At 40.0% G+C, this 18448-nt stretch overlaps 1 protein-coding gene across 2 annotated transcripts in view; it reads right to left on the bottom strand.

The window, feature by feature from the left end:
* The window catches only part of espn (espin), a 110738-nt gene extending 92907 nt beyond the window's left edge, over positions 1–17831 (bottom strand). For both annotated transcript variants that reach the window (XM_041846058.2, XM_045207172.1), the window contains exons 1-2: positions 17044–17831; positions 7478–7671 (exon numbers count right to left, since the gene is read on the bottom strand). In XM_041846058.2, coding sequence (XP_041701992.2) covers positions 7478–7671; positions 17044–17337 — 488 coding nt within the window. In that variant the 5' untranslated portion in view covers positions 17338–17831. The remainder of the gene's footprint in view (positions 1–7477; positions 7672–17043) is intronic.
* Positions 17832–18448: the final 617 nt, after the last annotated feature.

Genomic DNA, 18448 nt, shown 5'->3' with positions numbered 1-18448 from the left:
GATCTGTGCTACATGTTGAAGTGCACAGAACAATCCCATTGGACAGCCTTGATGATGCCTATAGTGGCAGCTGGCTGTCTGTTCCCTATCATATTTTATTCCTTTATAACCAGGAGGTTCCCATTGCTTATCTATTGGTTAGGCAATAGGCTCAAACATTACTGTTGTCTCTCTATGTTCTGCAAACATGCTCTTCATATACAGTGCATTCAGAAAGTATTCAGACCCCTTGACTTCTTCCACATTTTGGTATGTTACAGCCTTATTCTAAAATGCATTCAATTGTTTTTTCCCCCCTCAATCCACACACACAATACCTCATAATGACAAAGCAAAAACAGGTTTTTATAATTTTTTTCAAATGTATTAAATATAAAACTGAAATATCACATTTATATAAGTATTCATACCCTTTACTCAGTACTTTGCCCTGTTCATCTTTCCCCTCGATCCTGACTAGTCTCCCAGTCCCTTCCGCTGAAAAACATCCCCACAGCATGATGCTGCCACCACCATGCTTCACCGTAGGGATGGTGCCAGGTTTCCTCCAGACGTGACGCTTGGCATTCAGGCCAAAGAGTTCAATCTTGGTTTCATCAGACCAGAGAATCTTGGTTGGTAGAGCATGGCGTTTGCAACGCCAGGGTTGTGGGTTCGATTCCCACGGGGGGGCCAGTATGAAAAAATATATATAATAATAATAATAATAATAATGTATGCACTAACTGTAAGTCGCTCTGGATAAGAGCGTCTGCTAAATGACTAAAATGTAAAATGTAAATGTAAATGTTTCTTATGGTCTGAGAGTCCTTTAGGTGCCCTTTGGCAAACTCCATGTGGGCTGTCATGTGCCTTTTACTGAGGAGTGGCTTCCGTCTTGCCACTCTACCATAATTGCCTGATTGGTGGAGTGCTGCAGAGATGGTTTTCCTTCTGGAAGGTTCTCCCATCTCCACAGAGGAACTCTTGAGCTCTGTCAGAGTGACCATCGTGTTCTTGGTCACCTCCCTGACTAAGGCCCTTCTCCCCCGATTGCTCAGTTTGGGCGGGCGGCCAAGAGTCTTGGTGGTTCCAAATTTCTTCCATTTAAGAATGATGGAGGTCACTGTGTTCTTGGGGACCTTCAATGCTGCAGACATTTTTTGGTAGCCTTCCCCAGATCTGTGCCTCGACCCAATCCTGTCTCGGAGCTCTACGGACAATTCCTTCAATCTCATGGCATGGTTTTTGCTCTAACATGCACTGTCAACTGTGGGACCTTTTATAGAAAGGTGCGTGCCTTTCCAAATCATGTCCAATCAATTGAATTTACCACAGGTGGACTCCAATCAAGTTGTTGAAACATCTGAAGGATTATCAATGGAAACAGGATGCACTTGAGCTCAATTTCAAGTCTCATAGCAAAGGGTCTGAATACTTTTTAAAATAAGGTATTTCTGTTTATATTTTATTATAAATTTGCAACTAATTCTAAAAACCTGTTGTTTTCACTTTGCCATTATAGAGTATTGTGTGTAGATTGATTAGATTGATTTATTTAATCCATTTTAGAATAAGGCTGTAACGTAACGAAATGTGGAAAAAGTCAAGGGGTCTGAATACTTTCCGAATGCACTGTATGACAGGTCTTCTCGGTGAGCATTTAGATCTGACAGACGCTTTCCATGCTACTTAAAGACCCCCTCCAGCCTCCTTAGCACCTCATTTATCTCTACTAAATCGGATACTAATTAACACTGCAGCCCTCCAGGAATTCAGTTTGACACTGCTGGCTTAGATATTTTAACTACATGTGTCAGCCAGGTGGGGTTAAATTGAGACTTGAACTGTATGCCATCTCCCACCCTCTCCTCAACCCTAACCACAATTTAACTGATGTTGACAGACAGCAGGTCTTTCATTGAATATCACACCCTGCATGGGCACTCAGTGCTGCTAATGCCTTGGCCTGTGTCCATGAAATCGTAAGGCCATATGCCTCCACGTTCTCTCTGTGGCACAGTTCCTCTGGTGCAACAGTGATTAGCACTGACATTCATCTGGGGGTAATAATATTACACACACACACACACACACACACACACACACACACACACACACACACACACACCTCTCACAATAAATACCACACACACACAAATTAGATTCTACATGACAAAACCAATGCACGATTCTCATGACAAATCTAGTGATGGGCAGGGGAACCTATATGTGACAACTTTATTCACTGATTTTATTTATCCAGGACAATCAGTTCTTTAGTCCCTGAGGACAATTCAGCAAAAAAAAGGGAGCAAATATCATATATTTGGCCCATGGTTGAGTGCATTCTTTTTGGAAGTATTCACACCTTTCGGAAGTATTTCATCATGTGATTTGAACTGAAGGGACTAGTTTACTCAACTGTTGCCAAAAAAGCAAGTGTCAGATTCCCTGGCAACATCCATGCTCTCTAGAAAATCCCTTGTTAGCCCATAGTGTTGACAAAAGACAAGTCGCTGAATCAAAACATGCAGAGCCTGAGTCTTAATTAATAAGTCATAAAAAATGCTTATAAATGGGTTAAGGTTATAGGCTTATTTTCCTTAATTAATCTTAAGCGTTAACCATTTTATTATTACCGAAAACTATGAGTTAAGGCAGGTGATTATCTGCATGTAATGCCCCAAAAATGGTCAACATGTCCCATTGTTAGACAGAAACATTTTAGTCATTTAGCAGACGCTCTTATCCAGAGCGACTTACAGGAGCAATTAGGGTTAAGTGCCTTGCTCAAGGGCACAGACAGATTTTTCACCTAGTCGGCTCGGGGATTAGAACCAGCGACCTTTCGGTTACTGGCACAACACTCTTAACCACTAAGCTACCTGCTGCCCTGTGACTGCAGCTCCATGGTAACATAGTAATCTGTGGCAGGCCTGTTGACTTAGATATTTCCTAAGGCCCACAGTAGACTACCAATTAAGAGAAAAATATGTCTTAGTGTGTACTTAGAGTATATTCTCACTGCAAGAGATTCTCTAATGTTTTAGAGAAAATACCCTCGGCTCGACCTTTTACAGTAATCTTGCAGGTCGAATGTAAACAGAATTGTCTCGTGTAGCCAAATGCTCCTACAGTAAAAATCTTAATAGCGGAGCAATGTTTTTGAAACGGCAGAAACGTCTAGACATTTTACTTATATTTTTTTATGTTTTATTTAGCTTTTACCTTCAAATGCAGTAATAGCCTGTTTGTGTGGCCTTAACAAAACAGCTGGCAAAAGTGCATCCAGGGATTTTTCTGCCATAGAAACCCTTGGGCGGGCCGCATAAACGTTTTTTAGGGATGCCTAAGTCCAAACCTTTTTATTATAATTACTTTTCGGGATAGAAAAATGCTTTCAGTGTAAACTTAAACGACTAAAACCAAATATAAAGTGTGTAGAAAAGATAATGGACCGATATATTTTTTATTATATAATCTTTGAGAACTAACAATCACCAAAATAAAAGCTAAACAGTCAGGGGTATTGAAAATTCAAAAAACAATGAATTTAACAGTATTGATTTTTGTTTGAGCAAAATTACAAAATTGGCTTGGCAAAATGCATAGAAGTGCAGGAAATTAAATGTTCTCAGCAACATGGAAGAATATGTAGAATCTCTGAAAAGTATTTTTTTAACTGCAACATTTTCTCTCAGCTCCATGGCAAAATGTGTAGAATTGCAGGAAATTAACTTTAAAACTGCTAAAATGTATCTCGGCTCCATTGAACAATTCTGAGAATTGCAGGAAAAGTGGCTTACAAATTATATATATAAAAAAGGGGGGTCTCTGAAATACAAAAAAATTCAGCCCCACCGACAGCGCCCACTGCCACGCCCCCTGCCATGCCCACCACCTAAGCCCCTTTTTGATCCAGAAAAAACCCTGGCATCCGAGTGATAACGTTATAGCTCAATGAGTGAGACAGCATTGGCAAGCAAACAACTCCTTAGACTTTGAATTAGCTAATAGCTAATGTTTTCAGGCACAAGTTGCTTAGCTATATCCAATGTAATGACTTAATGATTTGCATTATAGAATAAAACGAAGCCTGGTTTGTTTTGTAGGTAATTAGCTTAAATTGTAATATAATCTAGATGGCTGGTTTAGCTTGCTAACTAGCTTGCTAACGTTAGCTAGCAATGTTAATCCATTATGTGATGCATAGCCTACATTATTTGTTTAGCATGCGATCGAGCACTGTATAATGCTTATGATACTGTATGATAATGTTTATGCACTTCTGTATTTGAGAGCTGTAGTTAATTATTTTTTTATACTGTAGCTAGGCTTGGTGGTAACTTAGTCATAATGTTGTTAGCTAGCTAGCTAGCTGTGTCTGACTCGTACTGTAATTTGAATTTGCAAATGAGAAAATAAACTAATCTTAAAATGCCTTCACATGCTTGTGAATTGGTGTATCTGTATATCATGTAGTATTATTGAAGTGTTTAATGATTTAGATGAGAAGCTGCTCTTATAGCATTCTTCTAAACTGTCTACTGTGAGATTTACAGTACTAAAGGTGTGCAGGGAGAACGTAGCTAGGGGACACACTATTTTCACGCCATTTCGCCAGGTGGCAGTGCTATACGTCACGATGGGGGTGGGATTCAAAGTGCAAGGACTGTCTGATGAATTGCAGGACCTTATTGCCTGGGACCTCATTCACCGACATCACTATGGTGGGTTTATACTTTACAATTGCACTCTCATATTAGTACATCATTTTGTTTTATTTGAACTAACAATAGCTAGCTACCAAGTGGCTGGACCAGTTTGCCAAAAAGTGAACGATGTGTAATGTCATGTTTTGCTTGCTAGCCAACCAACAACGTCAACGCCGCTATCAAGCCAATCTACTAAATTTACCTGAATTAAATATATGAAACTGATCATGACTAGATTTAATCTAATTTCACTGCGATTGGTTAGTAAATATGCAATAATACCTGTATATTGCCAATCACTGAGATTAATTATTTGTGTTTAGATGAACAAAATCTGATTAACTGAGTCTAGCCTACCTTTTCCCCACTCCCTTTTCTGATGTGCCAAAAGATAATGTATGCTAACCAATACTTCAGGTCAGTATGATCAATGATCATGCATAAATATATTGATATGCATGATGTGTGTGTTGTACAGTAGTAGACCTAGCTGAATAAACTGTGTGTGTGACCATCTCTCCCTAATACTTCACAATATGTAGATTTCTTCAACTACCAAAAACAGACTTTTATCCAGCTGAAGCGATACGGTGTGAGTTTTACTGTAGACCTAGGTAGGCCTACATAAGCTGTACGTGTGTGAGCATCTCTCCCCCAATCTACTAACTTTTTTTATTTACTAATTTGGTATCAGCGTTGCAGGCTTAATTAAAAACAGTTAATCTGATGGATTTTGGATGTACTTGTCTTATTTATTGGTTCGAGGGCCAACTTTACCATATTATCCTTAAGTCTCATTACTTCAAACAATGTGAATTTCGAATACAAAATCATTTGTTTTATGGCTTTTTATTCGGTGGCTGCATGAAATAGCAAAAATAACGTGAATTCAGCGATGACATTACTTCATCTTTGTTACTCCCTGATGAAACAGTAACAGGCAGCGTTGTTGAAAATAGATTCCACTATCCGGACTTGAGCAAGTGCTCGGCTCGTTCTCCATGCTGTGTGCACCTGTATGCGTGCTGAAATCTACGGCCACCGTATAGCACGGCCCAAAATGGCTTGAAAAGAGTGTGTCCCAAGTAGCTCGCAGTTATCAGTGTCTTTGGTAGCATTGTCGAAGCAACGGTAATTGTAGCAAAAAAAATATCTGGTGCTTTACAAGACTGCTGCTGGTAACAAGTCTAGTGAATCTGAACGGGCCCTTATTGTCTAGGGCCCGTTAAGTTGAGCCTTAGGGAAAGGTTCATAGTAGAGGTGAGAGTTAGGATCAGGGAAAGTGTTAACACAAGGACGAGTATTGGGTTGTGAAGTAATGCTCAGCACAATGGTTAGGGTGATTGAGGTTGGGACTCCTATTTGGGTTAACTTTAAATGTTAGAAACAATCAAAATCACAGTCAAATAAAAAAATAACACTCAAACATCCCAAAATCCTGTCAGGGTTAGCTACATAAACCCAGTGTGTGGATGAGGGGTGTGAACATTTAAACGTTAACATTTAAATGAAGTTGGGATCCTTAACATTAAGAAAAATCCCTAACCGAAAAAACGATACTTTTGTATTTTTTCCCCCCACTTAATTAAAATCACAGTTCAGTTATCACAAAACAAATTATTTTCTGTGTTATAGCCAATAGGCTATAAAGGCCTGGGGAAGTTGTGTAATTCAAATAAAACCAGAGGAAGAGGTGAACTTTAGGCTACTTGGTGAATTTGTAAGGCATGCAAGACAAGACATTGCGAGATGCAGATTACCAAAACATATGAGCACGTTTCTGCCTGCCGCTCCTCTCTCTCCCTTGAGCTGGCCTGCCTGCTCTGTCTCTTCGCTAATGATGCAAGTGTGTGTTTAGTCTTTGGTCTGTTGCGTGTAGAATATCCTAGCCTATTCATGGCACCGATGTCGTCACGCCAGTCTTGCGGGTAGCCTACTCTTCGTTTTTGCCTCATATGAAATTACAATAGGCTACCGGTAGCCTGTATTGATGACACTTTTCAGACATAATGGAAAGTGGTCCCTTGAAAGCGCCTTCGGCTACAGCATGTTTGTTTGTCTGTCTGTTAGTGTAGGCTACACTACGGTTTTAAAAATGCAGACACAAAACCTTCTCTGGTGATATGAACGGACATTTTACTTGTCTGTAAAGGAATGGGGTTTCTGAAGCGGGACTCAAATCCAACACTAGGCAACCAGAACTGTCAATAAAATAATCTCGAGCTGCTGCGCGCAGACCACTCTCCTAAGTACTTTAAAGTTTGTTAAATACCGTGACTTACCAAGACATTTAGTAGAAATAAAACCCATCTAGCAACCATACCAGAAAAAACAGCAGAAAAAAAACTACACAGCAGCACATCAATCAGCTACGTTTATTGTTGTTAAGGAAAAAATACAGAACATTTTACGCCAAAGCCTACTGTCTGAAAAGGTACAGACCTGCCAAGAATGGCACTTTTTTAAATTGTTTGAAAAGTTATCAATTGTTGCTATCGACATGTTACTGTAGCTGCATTCTGTCTGTAAAGGGTTGCGGTAGATATAACGTCATTGCCCGGCCCTAGCAGGCATACTACATAATAGTTCTGCATTGTAAATTGACGTGGAATTGTATGATTTTTTTCTTAAAGTTAACGGCAAAACTATAAAAAAATTAATGAAAAAAAGCCAGTTTAAACGTTAAGCAAAATTGTCAATTTGTCACATCCCTAGTGTGGATAGTATTTGGATAATGGCTAGTAAGTGGGTTAGCTTAGCGTTAGCATTGGCGCTCTTACTTTGGGCTGTGTCCCAACAGGAGACGGAGGGAGGGCAGGTCTCCCTTGGCAGCAGCATAGTGGACAGGCAGGGCCCCAGTGTCTGTGGACGCCCCGGTGTCCGCCTCCCCGCTCTTCAGCAGCCAATCTGTGATCTCGTGATGGCTGAACCGGGAGGCGAGGTGGAGAACGGTGGCTCCAGAACTATCCCGGTCCTGTGAAAGAGGAAAGACACAGGAAATATCAAAGTCAGGTTTCACGACTTAATGCCGATCGTATTAATTTAAACATTAACATCCTGAGTAGTCTTGAATCAAAGTTCACATTGATCATCAGTATGCTCTGTATTCAAGATAGCTTTAAGGAGTAGACACAAGTGATTGAAAAATATACAGTACCAGTCAAAAGTTTGGACACACCTACTCATTCAAGGGTTTTTATTTTATTTGTACTATTTTCTACATTGTAGAATAATAGTGAAGACATCAAAACTATGAAATAACACATATGGAATCATGTGGTAACCAAAGAAGTGTTAAACAAATCAAAATATATATTTTAGATTCTTCAAAGTAGCCACCCTTTGCCTTGATGACAGCTTTGCACATTCTTGGCATTCTCTCAACCAGCTTCATGAGGTTTTTCCAACAGTCTTGAAGGAGTTCCCACATATGCAGAGCACTTGTTGGCTGCTGTTCCTTCACTCTGCGGTCCAACTCAACCCAAACCATTTCAATTTACATTTTAGTCATTTAGCAGACGCTCTTATCCAGAGCGACTTATCAGAGTGCATACATAAAAAATAATAAAAAAAATGTCATACTGGAATCAAATCCACAACCCTGGCGTTGCAAATGCCATGCTCTACCAACTGAGCTACATCCCTGCCGGCCATTCCCTCCCCTACCCTGGACGACACTGGGCCAATTGTGCGCCGCCCCATGGGTCTCCCGGTCGCGGCCGGCTACGACAGAGCCTGGACCACTGCGCCACTCGGGAGATTGGGTTGAGGTCGGGTGATTGTGGAGGCCAGGTCATCTGATGCAGCACTCCATCACTCTCCTTGGTCAAATAGTCCTTACACAGCCTGGAGGTGTGTTTTGGGTCATTGTCCTGTTGAAAAACAAATGATAGTCCTACTAAGCGCAAACCAGATGGGATGGCGTATCGCTGTAGAATGCTGTGGTAGCCATGCTGGTTAAATGTGCCTTGAATTCTAAATAAATCACAGACAGTGTCACCAGCAAAGCACCCCCACACCATCACACCTCCTCCATGCTTCACGGTGAGAACCACACATGCAGAGATCATCCGTTCACTTACTCTGCATCTCACAAAGACACGGTGGTTGGAACCAAAAATCTCAAATTTGGACTCATCAGACCAAAGGACAGATTTCCACCGGTCTAAATGTCCATTGCTCGTGTTTCATGGCCCAATCAAGTCTCTTCTTCTTATTGGTGTCCTTTAGTAGTGGTTTCTTTGCAGCAATTCGACCATGAAGGCCTGATTCACACAGTCTCCTATGAACAGTTGATGTTGAGATGTGTCTGTTACTTGAACTCTGTGAAGCATTTATTTGGGCTGCAATCTGAGGTACAGTTAATTGCCGATTTCTGAGGCTGGTAACTAATGAACTTATCCTCTGCAGCAGAGGTAACTCTGGGCCTTCCTTTCCTGTTGCGGTCCTCATGAGAGCCAGTGTCGTCATAGCGCTTGATGGTTTTTGCGACTGCACTTGAAGAAACTTTCAAAGTTCTTGAAATTTTTCAGATTGACTGACCATGTTTTAAAGGAATGATGGACTGTCGTTCCGCTTTGCTTATTTGAGCTGTTCTTGCCATAATATGGACTTGGTATTTTTACCAAATAGGGCTATCTTCTGTATACCACCCCTACCTTGTCACAACAAAACTGATTGGCTCAAAAGCATTAAGGAGGAAAGAAATTCCACAAATTAACTTTTAACAAGGCACACCTGTTCATTGAAATGCATTCCAGGTGACTACCTCATGAAGCTGGTTGAGAGAATGCCAAGAGTGTGCAAAGCTGTCAAGGCAAAGGGTGGCTACGTTGAAGAATCTAAAATATTAAATATATTTTGATTTGTTTAACTTTTTCCATATGTTTTATTTCATTATTTTATGATTCCATATGTTTTATTTCATAGTTTTGATGTCTTCACTATTATTATACAATGTAGAAAATAGTAAAAATAAAGAAAAACCCTGGAATGAGTAGGTGTGTCCAAACGTTTGACTGGTACTGTTCTGAAACTATCGTTGTAGAGATATACACTGAGTGTACCTGCTCTTTCCATGACCGACTGACCAGGTGAATCCAGTTTAAAACTATGATCCCTTATTGTCACTTGTTAAATCCACTTCAAATCAGTGTAGATGAAGGGGAGGAGACAGGTTAAAGAAGGATTTTTAAGCCTTGAGACAATTGAGACATGGATTGTGTATGTGTGCCATTCAGAGGGTAAATGGGCAAGACAAAAGATTTAAGTGCCTTTGAACAGGGTCTGGTAGTAGGTGCCAGGCGCACCAGTTTGAGTGTGTCAAGAACTGCAACGCTGCTGGGTTTTTCACACTCAACAGTTTCCCGTGTGCATCAAGAATGGTCCAACACCCAAAGGACATCAGCCAACTTGACACAACTGTGGGAAGCATTGGAGTCAACATGGGCCAGCATCCCTGTGGAACACTTTCCACAACTTGTAGAGTCCATGCCCCGACGAATTGAGGCTGTTCTGGGGCAAAAGGGGGTGCAACTCAATATTAGTAAGGTGTTCCTAATGTTTTGTACACTCAGTGTAGGGTAACCCTGATAAATACTTTAAAATATGTTAATCTATTATCTTATTTGGGTATCAAGTGTTTGCACCAGAAACCACTTTCACAAAACAAGTGATGTGTGTCAAGGATGCTCTGAAGCGATGTCAGTGACCCGCTGACATAGTGTGGAAACCAACAAGGAGCACCCACTGTGTCAAACCTCATCTAGATTACATGACTAATGGTAAGAGAGACCATATACAAATGTCAGCCAATTCACTTATCACTTACACTCTTTGTGGTGGTTGTATGGTCAGCCAGCCACTCAAGCCTATCAGTGAATGGTGAACATACACTGAGTGTACAAAACATTAGGAACACCTTCCTAATATTGAGTTGCACCCCCCTTTGCCTTTAGAACAGAAAACATTTTCCTTCTTTAACCTGTCTCCTCCCCTTCATCTACACTGATTGAAGTGGATTTAACAAGTGACATCAATAAGGGATCATAGCTTTCACCTAGATTCACCTGGTCAGTCTATGTAATGGAAAGAGCAGGTGTTACTAATGCTTTGTACACTCAGTGTATGTGGCGGTAATGAAGGAAGCACTTATTAGGCTACTCCTTTTACTAGCACTAGTTTATTGAAAAGAAAAATACTGAAAGGGCAAAGTAGTAGTAGTAGTAGTAGTAGTAGTAGACATTCTATTGGTTTGGGGAGAGTAACCGCTCATTATCCCCCAAATATGTTGTTGGACGGTCTGTCATGAGGGTTTAGCTGAGCTTATTCAAGGAGGTGATTTGCATAGCATTAGTAAGACTGATGGCATAAAGGTCATTTCAATGTAAAAGACCCATGAGCACCAACATATGAAGTTCATAGGAGCATGTCAAATTGGGTGGCAAATGAAAGCTAAGAGTCTATTTTTTTATTTATTAAGGCATATATAAATTTTTCAACCATTTAACATCCTAGGAATAAGCAAAGGCTTTCTGGTCAAACAGATGGAAAAGGGATCTTAGAAAACATCTACCAGAAAAAGTCTTAAAAGGTATAATGTTGAAGTAAAGACCCCTGCCAACTAATTTCAACAGATATTTAGTTTGAGAAATGTTACTGCCTTCTGTAAGTTTAAGAAACATTGCCTTGTGCCTTAATTCCATTACCAAAAACCCACATATCTTTTAAGATATTTTCAAATTTCTCTCCCTCATGAGGGAGGATATTGAAAGTTCACAGAAGTAACAATTAAAGGCAGACCTATCAATTAGTTAGTGTTTTTACTGATATCATTTTGGTTTATTAATTATAAAAGTGATTAAAAATTGAATTTCAGAAAAAATTGGTTATGGAATTTCTGCAAATTTGATACCATTCCCCTCTCCCTCACAGCCTCTCTCGCTCCCGCTCCCTCCCAGCCCTTCTCCCTCTCCCAGCCTCTCTCTATTGTTCCTTCTGTGTCTGACTCTGCTCACACTGTTCAAAACCAAAGCATGAAAAAAAACTCAGCACCATCCTTTCTTTCCCTGACCAACAGGCACTCCCCTTCCTTTGAAGACTTTCCTTCCAACTCCTGACTCTCACACACACACACACACACACACACACACACACACACACACACACACACACACACACCCCAATCCCCCCCAGGGTGTTTTAATTTTAATTAAACTATGTTACCAAACTTTGCATCTGCACAGTTCTTCCAGTAAGTATTTTTGTAAAATGTTCAGTGTAAATTGTTAAATGTAGTCCTTGTGCATAGAGTTGTATGGTTTGTTAAACTTTGAAATCAATGGTTTTTGTTTGGCATACATTTTAAGTGAAAAATTATACATTGATTTGCATTTTAATGAGGGAAATAAGTATTTGACCACTCTGCAAAACATGACTTAGTACTTGTTGGCAATCACAAAGGTAAGACGTTTCTTGTAGTTGGCCACCAGGTTTGCACACATCTCAGGAGGGATTTTGTCCCACTCCTCTTTGCAGATCTTCTCCAAGTCATTAAGGTTTCGAGCCTGACGTTTGGCAACTCGAACCTTCAGCTCCCTCCACAGATTTTCTATGGGATTAAGGTCTGGAGACTGGCTAGGCCACTCCAGGACCTTAATGTGCTTCTTCTTGAGCCACTCCTTTGTTGCCTTGGCCGTGTGTTTTGGGTCATTGTCATGCTGGAATACCCATCCACGACCCATTTTCAATGCCCTTGCTGAGGGAAGGAGGTTCTCACCCAAGATTTGACGGTACATGGCCCCGTCCATCGTCTCTTTGATGCGGTGAAGTTTTCCTGTCCCCTTAGCAGAAAAACACCCCCAAAGCAAAATGTTTCCACCTCCATGTTTGATGGTGGGGATGGTGTTCTTGGGGTCATAGGCAGCATTCCTCCTCCTCCAAACACGGCGAGTTGAGTTGATGCCAAAGAGCTCGATTTTGGTCTCATCTGACCACAACACTTTCACCCAGTTCTCCTCTGAACCATTCAGATGTTCATTGGCAAACTTCAGATGGGCCTGTATATGTACTTTCTTGAGCAGGGGGACCTTGCGTGCGCTGCAGGATTTCAGTCCTTCACGGCGTAGTGTGTTACCAATTGTTTTCTTGGTAACTATGGTCCCAGCTGCCTTGAGATCATTGATAAGATGATCTCCCGTGTAGTTCTGGGCTGATTCCTCACCGTTCTCATGATCATTGCAACTCCACGAGGTGAGATCTTGCATTGTGCCCCAGGCCGAGGGAGATTGACAGTTATTTTGTGTTTCTTCCATTTGCGAATTATCGCACCAACTGTTGTCACCTTCTCACCAAGCTGCTTGGCGATGGTCTTGTAGCCCATTCCAGCCTTATGTAGGTCTACAATCTTGTCCCTGACATCCTTGGAGAGCTCTTTGGTCTTGGCCATGGTAGAGAGTTTGGAATCTGATTGATTGATTGCGTCGGTGGACAGGTGTCTTTTATACAGGTAACAAGCTGAGATTAGGAGCACTCCCTTTAAGAGTGTGCTCCTAATCTCAGCTCGTTACCTGTATAAAAGACACCTGGGAGCCAGAAATCTTTCTGATTGAGAGGGGGTCAAATACTTATTTCCCTCATTAAAATGCAAATCAATTTATAACATTTTTGACATGCGTTTTTCTGGATTTTTTTGTTGTTATTCTGTCTCTCACTGTTCAAATAAACCTACCATTAAAATTATAGACTGATCATGTCTTTGTCAGTGGGCAAACGTACAAAATCAGCAGGGGATCAAATACTTTTTTCCCTCACTGTATGGTAGAACAGCCAGAGAGAGGGAGAGAGATGCTCCAACTTTCCTCCTTTGCCCTTAACTTCCTTTTCAGACCTTTTGAGACGTTTATGCAAATCTATTTGAATGCAATCACTTTTTGACAGCACTCTTTTTGATTTGAACGAAACCTTCCATACATATTTGCCCATTGTAGAAGTACTTAGAAAGTGAATTTTTGGACCTGAATGCCAAAACATTCAAGAGATAAAGGTGCTCAATGTTGACCCATTTTACATACCCCACCATACCATGAGACATCCACGTCTTCATCACCGGAAAATATAAACGGTTGAGATTGATTCCATTTAAACGCTTACAAACAGGGTTGTCAAACTATTTTACACATGTTTTTTATGTGAATTCTCTAAAAACGCGTAAACTTCCGTTTTTTTCCCCATATTCGAATATGTTGTAGCTTAGACACTAATTTACACCATCTAAGGTTGTGTTGTGCCCGCTATCGGTTGCGACAGCTCTTGAATAAAGGGTGGGTGTCATGTTTTGGCTGATAAATGTACTAAAATGGGAATAAAATTGAAATGTCAACTTTGAAAATGTACCACAAAGATGGTTGGAGGTCCACACATCAGAGAATGTTGACTAGAATAGGAATATCTGTTGTTTTAAATTATACTGTCAATCCTCCATAGGAAACCTATTGAAATCATAGAAATATAGATAATAGACATGACGATTTAAGTTGACATTCGACGTGGGTGGATCAGCGGTCGTGGTAATTAGAAGTTTCAATTTCAATTCAATTTCAAATGGTGTTCCAGCTAAAGTTCAGTGTTCTGAAGGGATAGGTCCATTCTATGAATTATATTTATATGATTGAAATGACACCCACCCTACATTCAAGATAATGTTGTGTCTCAAGCCATGGAATGCAAGACACAAAAACCTCAGATGATGTGAAATAGGGTCTAAGCTAAAACATATGCTTATGAAAAAACCCCAGAGTTTGCACGTTTTTAGATAATTTACGTTAAAGGTTTAAAAATGACAATTTTGATTAAAGAATGTTTTCAAGTAATAAAATAGTTTGACAACACTGTTTGTAATCTTTTAAATGATATCAAACTCAACCGTTTATATTTTCCAGTGATGAAGACATGGATGTCTCATGGTATGGTGGGGTATGCAAAATTGGTCAACTTTGAGCACCTTTATCTACTGATCGATCCCGCATTGTTATGGCCGCATTTTTGCCAAATTGGTCAGTGAACAAAGCAGTGTGAATGCCAGTGTCTTTCAGTCCTAGTCCAGACTAAGTGATTGGAACATGGTGAATAGAGTTATCGAAAGATAAGTAATTAACCTAATTCATTGTGCGGACAAAGATGTCAGAGCGTACCGCTTTCCAAACTTCTAATCCCATTTGAATGTGCTTATATAGGGTTTTGTCCCTTGTACAGATTTAACACTCTTCAAGTACCCAAATTAAGTAACACACAGCTACTAGAGTCTTCTAGACTGAGCCAAAACAATAAACTATTATTTCAGTGGTTACATTTCAAAACACTTATAAGAAGCAATGGAGGCTGCGGAGGGGAGGACGGCTCATAATAATGGCTGGAACGGAGTAAATGGAATGGCATCAAACACATGCAAACCAGGTGTTTGATGTATTTGATACCATTCCACTTACTCCGCTCCAGCCATTACCACGAGCCCATCCTCCCCAATTAAGGTGCCACCAACCTCCTGTGATAAGGTACATTATATAGTTTACTTTCAGACATGTGTTTAGGTGACATTGGACTAATGGCGTACTCAATAATATTCAGTAATTCATAAGTCAAATGTCATGTCCTCAAATATTTCAATGAATCCTAAAGTTTGATACACAGTGTGGGTGTGTGACATTATAGTACGTGTTGTAAATTAATATTCAGGGAAAGTGACGTATGATTAGTATCGAATTATCAATATCGGTGCGCACCACTACTCTACTGCTAATAGATATGATGATTAGAGCTGAATACATCCTTGTGACTCTTTGACCGAGAAGGATTTTGTCAAATCTTGTAGCCAATGTCACTACTGACTCAAGTGTGAAATTACCAAGATGTATTATTGGGCTCAAATGCTGTTTTATGTGGATAAGTCAGACTTCTTGTTATGATTAATATAGAGGGAGGAAAGTGAATGTCTTTTTCACAAGAATATGACATTAATTATTTTCTTCTTTATATTTCCCAGAATGCTGAAGTGAGGCCAAACATTTATGTAACCTGTGCCATTGGGTAGACAGAGTTAAGTTTGTGCATGGAAGTCAATGCGCTTTTACCAAAATGACTTTTCCCCCACATTTTCTCAAATGGTCCAGTCCCTACACAGTCAGCATGAGGACCTTGGGTCTAGGTGACATTTTTCTCAAGCTGTTGTAAAAATCATATCAAATGAGTCCAGCATAGGTGACATTGTTGTATAGAACTAAGTACACTGGAATGCCTGCTGTGGTGAGTAATGATACACTTCCTTTTGAATGGGTATTGATGATAATTACAGAGTAATAACTAATAATAATCTCAGGTATTCTCAATGGCAACTGGTGTGCCTTTAGCCCTTAGATACCATAGCACAATTATCCTGACCATGTGTTGTTCATTGAGACAAAAGCCTGCACAAGCCTAAAGAAAAGTGCTGTAGTCAATGATGTACAGTATATAAACCCTGGATTGCTGATGCTATGTATTAGCCATTGAGAGGCTTTTGAATGGTATTCTACATTATTTAAATGAAATGTTTCAAGGACAGAATTGCATTTATATAATTATTTTATTAGTAATCTCTAAAAATGATACTTTAAGGAAAATGTTTTATATATTTTTTAATGTTTTATTTATATGTTTAGCTTGCATAATATAATTTAAAAGTATGCATTAAGTTGTCTGTAATAGAATAAATGTGCAAAAACGAATGTAGATCTTTATAAAATGCAAAATATGCTTTACAATGGTGGGGGAGTGCCAAGATCACAGCGCCCCCATCAGTCATCTAGTGTAGGCCTATATATAAATCATTGGGGGTAGTAGAGACAAGGGTTATTTACATTTACATTTTATCCTCTTAGGTCTACAATAAAGGTCAAAGAACTGTCTGAGTGACTAATTGTTTTATGCTGAAGTGGTGTGAAGAAGTGATTAATGTAATTGTCAGGCTGGAAATGTGGCGAAATGCTCAATTTGACAGTCAAGCAAATAATGACCTAAGAGAGGAGATGGGTAGGCTTGGGCCTAGTCCAAGATGACTACTCTTGGGAAACAATAGACCTAATTTATGTTTTTCAGGTCTGGGCTACAGGACTAATGGATTGGAAATTCAAGATACTGTAGGCCTCGACCTTGCTGCCCTAGAAGTTGTCCTATAGACCTCTGACTGGTCTTAAAATGATAACAATAAGCCTGTGTGATGAATGATGTTGGCTGTATTAGGGAACTATTAGCCTTTTTAAAAAGCTATGTAGGCCTACTGTAGGCTATGTAGCAATAAAATAACCCCACTCACCGCGGTACGACATCCACCTTGAGTTAATAGCCACTGTAAGCAGGCCAGGTTACCAGTGGCAGCAGCGTCGTGTGCGGGGCTGGCGCCATTATTCGCCAAACTGTTGCCCGGTAAGCCCGCTTCTTCCACGAGGAAACGTAGGCAAGTCAGTTTTCCAGCACGGGCGGCATGGTGGACAGGTGAGGCTCCGAGAAGGTCCTTTACGTCGCTGTTCAGTACTTTCTCCGCAAATTGCACTTTCAGAGTTTGTACATCCCCCTGCCTTGCAGCAAGCAGTGTCCTCTCCACCACCATAACTGCGGCCCGACAACTCCTTCGTATTTATAAACGCACCATCTAGATGAGGTTTTAACCTCTATTTAACTATATTTCAATGAGCATGTATTTGGTCATTTTACTTCTTAAAAACAAATGTTGTTTTACATAATAAACAGAATTTTCCAATTACGAGTCATTTTAGTAATTGAGTGAATAAAGTTAACATTATTCATGCATACTGGCAACCACCTGGTAACCTATAATTGCGCACGACGATCAAGTTAACCTGATGGCTGTTCCCCTCTGCCTCAACACGCATAACTCAAACACCTGTTGCAGGGATATTCCTTGGTCTTCTTATCGACTTCTTTCTTCATAATTTCTCTGTTTTGAGAACGTTATCGAAGTTGTAGGACATTAAGAATATAATTCCGGACGGCTGTCTTGGATCCTGTATCCACGATTGCCGCAAATCGCGACATGGGACTCACCACTTGTTAAATAATCAATAAGCGGGAGGATCACTCCAGTAGTATGTTGGTCGCTAGAAATCGCCTCAGTAGTTAAAGGGACAGTAGCCTACGTCAGTGGTGGCCAACCCTCCCGGAGAGCTATATTGATGGTTGTGCAGGCTTTTGCTCCAACCTAGCTACGCCACTGCTCCACTGACTAATGAGATATTCATCAGCACCTTGATGAGCAGAATCAGGTGTGTTAGAGAAGGTTTGGAGCAAAAACGTGCAGCTGCTTTTCAGGAGGAGCGCTGACCATACCAACATTTCAAATACTTGAGGTAGCCGAATATTGTTTATATAGAGTTTCAACTAAAAGGCAACTATTTTCTTTAATATTCAAATGCGAGTCTCAGAAAAACAAATAATATTTGAAAGTATTTTGAACACTTCTCAGAAAACCAAATAATATTTGAAGATATTTGAATATATGCAAGTTTATTTGAAAACAAATAAAATATTTATTTGATGGCTGCCAAATATTTGATGAAGAACCAACAACTACAACAGTTAGTTGAATTAGTCTAAATATGATCATAAGGACATGGTTTGGAGGGCTCTTATAAATTAATCTTAATATGTCCTATAGCCTAACTAAATATATGATGGAAATGGATCACCTCAACATTAGAGTA

The sequence above is a fragment of the Coregonus clupeaformis genome, chromosome 24, assembly GCF_020615455.1.
Source record: "Coregonus clupeaformis isolate EN_2021a chromosome 24, ASM2061545v1, whole genome shotgun sequence".
In the NCBI taxonomy this organism is placed as follows: domain Eukaryota; kingdom Metazoa; phylum Chordata; class Actinopteri; order Salmoniformes; family Salmonidae; genus Coregonus; species Coregonus clupeaformis.
This window is presented reverse-complemented; position numbering and strand designations above follow the sequence as displayed.